The following is a 4,000-nucleotide window of genomic DNA, read 5'->3' as shown; positions in this document are numbered from 1 at the left end:
TGATTCACTTGCTATATGCTGTGGCATTCAACTCGCGGATTCCCATGGTGATATTGGGGTAATCTATGCATAGGGGTTGATGCACGTTTTTCTCCGACGGAAACTTCGGGGTCTCTTTATAGTTCTTTGTGTGGATTGAGTATTATGAATACGAGTTGACCCGTTGCGCCAAATGGCGTAGTGGCCCCTTGATCCCATGTGTGCTTCGGAAATAAAAACATGTATTAATTGTTTTACTTTTGGACAAACAGCATGTAACAAATGGGAAAAAACCATGTATTAATTGCATCATTTTTTTAGTAAATTAGCTTCACAACATCAGCTCTTTTCCATAAACTGGGGATAATGAGTTATTTACATGAATGATTGTGGCTACATCGTTCATATAGGAATATATTAAACAGTAGACGTAGAGCACGTGCCCATAGAAACATGAATTGCATATGTAATAAATACTTATAACATAAGTACCATTACTTGTTACACACATAGCTTCGCAAGTCTTGGTTTAAAGAGAAAGCTAATTATACAATTGCATCTGCTTCTGCAGCTACGACAAGCAAAAGGGGCAGAATACAATATAGATTGAAAGGCCCAGGTTCTAAAAACCCATCCTGATGGCTCTTAGCTTCTTTTCTGACTTGATCACCCAACATTTGAGTCTCTGCGCCACCTTCTCTACGTTGATAAGAGGGTCACTGATAATCTTATCTACGGGTCCATTCCCATATGACATATTCAATGCCGCCACGTTGAATATATGATCATATAATCCATGCATGTACCTTGTTAAGACGAACCAGCCCATAGCGTTTTGCTTCTTCTCATATGTAACAATCATTAGCTTGTTCTTGATGGATCTGATCTTTGTCTTCATCTTCTACTTGTTGTACCTAGATATATAAAGCTCATGTTTTAGAGACCGATTTTCCTCCTCGAGTTTCTTCATGGTGCTGTAGTTATAGTCTGTTATCTCTGTCTTCACTGTGCATTTAATGTATCCAATTGCTTCCATAGCAGCACTGTCTTCTGGCATTGATTGATCAACAAATTGTACCCCAGGAATATCATTCCCAACATATGATGTGGTTCTATAGAACAATACAGTCACACACACCCTGCTGCCATCATATACTCTGGTTCGGTACTCAACTTCTGGAAGGCCCAGAGTCTCTAAAAGAACATCCAACACCATCCTGTAAGGTATTTTGACAATCGCTGGTACTGCCTGTGGTTTTAAATAGATGTCATTGTTTAGAAGGGTAGCATGACAATAATACAGAGGCAGTATAAATTTGCGAAATAAGATAAATGGTTCTCTCCAGCAATGAAAATCAAAAAATCACAACCAGCGCAAACACCATCTCTTTCTACAGATTAAACGCTGATATATTGGAAACAATGTAAGGTAGCCTGACTCGCAATAGGTTTAGGGCCTGTTTGGTTCTTGGCAGAGGTTGCCCTACCAACACATGGGCGTGTGAAAAAGTTGGCGAGGCCTTCGCACGCCCACACCTTGCCAGTCGTTGGCGGAAAATTACACGCGGACTGAATTGGAAGGGTTGATCTACCACGGGCGTGCCAAATAATTGGTTGCAATCCAAGCAGCTGCCATGCGCTCAGTCAACGCCAAAAAATTGGCTAGGCATGTATCGACAGCAATCCAAACAGCCTCTTAACAACAACAGAACCTACACATTTTGGCTGTACATAGCTTTAGCTTCATTTTCAGGAGTTCTATCAAGGTTCTGAGAGTAACGAGAGATCAGTTACATGATATGATAGCACTAAAAAATCTATGCAACGTAGGGAAGATGTGAGTTACTATTTTGAGGTCCAAAGGAATAAAATGGCTAAAATAAATTGTAAATGGAGTTAGTTGAATGTCGTGATAATATATAGGCCAATACTAATATTAGGTTGTCTCTGTAACTAGGACTGGCTGTTTTTAATTGTAATTACTAACCTCAGAACCGTGCCGTGAATTCTCATATTGTTTGTACCATGCCGCATATGAAGAAAAGTGGCTGTGGGTTACTTCCATGCTTGCCACCTCATCCTGCAGTGTGCAGATATTAATTAGTAGGTTATCCAGGCTGTTGACATTTAAGAAAAGCACATAGAAAGCTAAGGAGAGGAATACTATAATGGTGAGCATACCTGGCCAAATGGGCCGGGCCGGCCCGGCACGACCCGACCTGGGTTAAACGGGCTAGGCACGACACGGCCCATCCAGGCACGCTAAGTAATAGTGCCGGGCCGGGCCGGCACGCATGCTGGCCTCTCTGGCCCAAGCACAGCCCCCTCTCTACACGAGCTGGCACGGCGGCCCGTTTAGCACGCCGGCACAGCTGGCCCGAGTAGGCACGTCGAGGCACAGTATCGATCGTTGGCTGTTTTTTCTATAGAAAAAGAACATCGATCGTTCCCTCGTTGGCTCTGGCTAGCTACCTCGTTGGCTGGAATAAAAAAGTCGAACAATGGACGGCCGTCCGTGGCCATGCGCAGCGCCACAGTGCGCCAGTGCGCTCGTCAAGTCGTGCGACTCACATCGATTGCAGGAATCGCGGGCACGCACTTTTTCTGGTCCTTCTGCCTTGTTGGCTCTCTGTCCCTTGTACGTAGACGTACGTAGTAGATTAGATTAGTACTCCCTCTGTCCCAAAATATAAGAACGTTTTTAACACTACATTAGTGTCAAAAATGTTTTTATATTGTGAGACGGAGGGAGTAGTAGATTTTGCTAAGAAAAAGTTAGCCGTGCCGTGCCGGGCTGGCACACGTGCCTGGCATGGCAGCCCAGGCACGGCCCTAGCCGGGCCACGTGCCAGGCACGGCCAACTAAGCCACGTGCCGTGCTGGCCCATGACAGGCCAGGCACGCGGGCTATCGTGCCGGCCCGATAAAATCGGCCCGTTGGCCAGGTTTGATGGTGAGAACACATTTTTCCAGTTATTAATTAATTGTTTAGTTTGGTTATAAAAGAGATTTCTTAGGAATTCTGCACTTGTACATATAATTTGCGCCTGTCGTTCTGTATTTTATAATGCCTAGGTTGAACCTAATTGCAGCATATCATCAACCACAGAGAATGTTGTCGATCAACAGCAGAATATACTAAGAGCTGGGACCAGAAGTCAAACAATATGAGCAGTGGCGTGTGGGCATGACAGAAGTTATAGGCATAACAAGAATTGGCAAAGAAATCAATCTAAACATCTGGTTTGTTGGGGAGAGAAAGTAACCTCATCGGGCTGTTCTTTATGCTAGTCATGGACGGAATGTTCTTCGGCTGGAGAAAATACGGCACGTATCTCTTCTGCGTCTATTGCTAGCTGCTGTAAAAGTACGGCTCTAGCTCTAGTTAGAAAGAAAGACACAGATCTCTAACCTAATTATCAAGTGGAAGCCGTACTCACCTGTGATTCTCCTGGGAGCTGCTCCGGATCAATAGGTGCTGAAATGCGAAGGAGGGGAACGGCAAATAGATCTGAGCATGCTCCTGGCAGTGACGCCATTGACAGGGAGGGAGTTGCTGAACGTATGGGAGTACTATGTCGATCTAGGGTTTCATTTGTCTGGCTTCTCAGGACTATATGGCAAACCTATGGGCCTGGCTGCTGGGCTATTGCTTCTGGGCCCATACAGACCAATAACACTTAAGCCTGCTTATAACAGTTGGCAGCTCTAAAAAAACGGTATACAAATAAACACACCAATTCGGAATTGGAAGGAATGTTTAGTTGAAAAAAAGTAGGCAATCCAATTCTTCAGATCAAGTGTACATGTTACAATTTAGGGTCTGAAATAAGAATTATATATTGAAAATAATAATACAACAATGCCATAATAAAGCCATGCTACAGCAGCCCATCTATTAGAGCGAGCTCAAGATCGCAATTTCTTGCTTTGCATTACTTGTATTAGTATACTCGAGAACTACAATGGACTAGCCATGTTTCTGTAAGGATTGGAGAAACGATGTTGATTGTCACAACAT

General features: G+C 43.8%; 1 protein-coding gene across 2 annotated transcripts; it reads right to left on the bottom strand.

Annotated features, from left to right (window-relative positions):
- Positions 1–425: 425 nt before the first annotated feature.
- On the bottom strand, positions 426–3,588 carry LOC123097423 (uncharacterized). 2 transcript variants are annotated; one of them, XM_044519136.1, is made up of 3 exons: positions 3,420–3,588; positions 1,967–2,059; positions 426–1,228 (listed from the first exon to the last, which is right to left on the bottom strand). In XM_044519136.1, the coding sequence occupies exons 1-3, from the start codon at positions 3,516–3,518 to the stop codon at positions 881–883; spliced, it is 540 nt and encodes a 179-aa protein (XP_044375071.1). In that variant the 5' UTR covers positions 3,519–3,588; the 3' UTR covers positions 426–880. The 2 variants fall into 2 exon arrangements, with proteins under 2 accessions (XP_044375071.1, XP_044375072.1); XM_044519137.1 differs by lacking the exon at positions 1,967–2,059 and having other exon boundaries at positions 3,420–3,561.
- Between the last annotated feature and the right edge of the window lie 412 nt (positions 3,589–4,000).

This window comes from Triticum aestivum, chromosome 4D, assembly GCF_018294505.1.
Source record: "Triticum aestivum cultivar Chinese Spring chromosome 4D, IWGSC CS RefSeq v2.1, whole genome shotgun sequence".
Lineage (NCBI taxonomy): Eukaryota > Viridiplantae > Streptophyta > Magnoliopsida > Poales > Poaceae > Triticum > Triticum aestivum.
The sequence above is the reverse complement of the archived record's forward strand: the minus strand, read 5'-3'. Positions and strand labels throughout refer to the sequence as shown.

Excerpts from the sequence above, each read along its gene's own strand:
- LOC123097423 (XM_044519136.1), bottom strand. The coding sequence starts at position 3,518 with ATGGCGTCACTGCCAGGAGCATGCTCAGATCTATTTGCCGTTCCCCTC. Across the intron at positions 2,060-3,419 it reads AGCTCCCAGGAGAATCACAG|GATGAGGTGGCAAGCATGGA; the intron begins GTGAGTACGGCT and ends TGCACACTGCAG. Across the intron at positions 1,229-1,966 it reads ATTCACGGCACGGTTCTGAG|GCAGTACCAGCGATTGTCAA; the intron begins GTTAGTAATTAC and ends TTAAAACCACAG.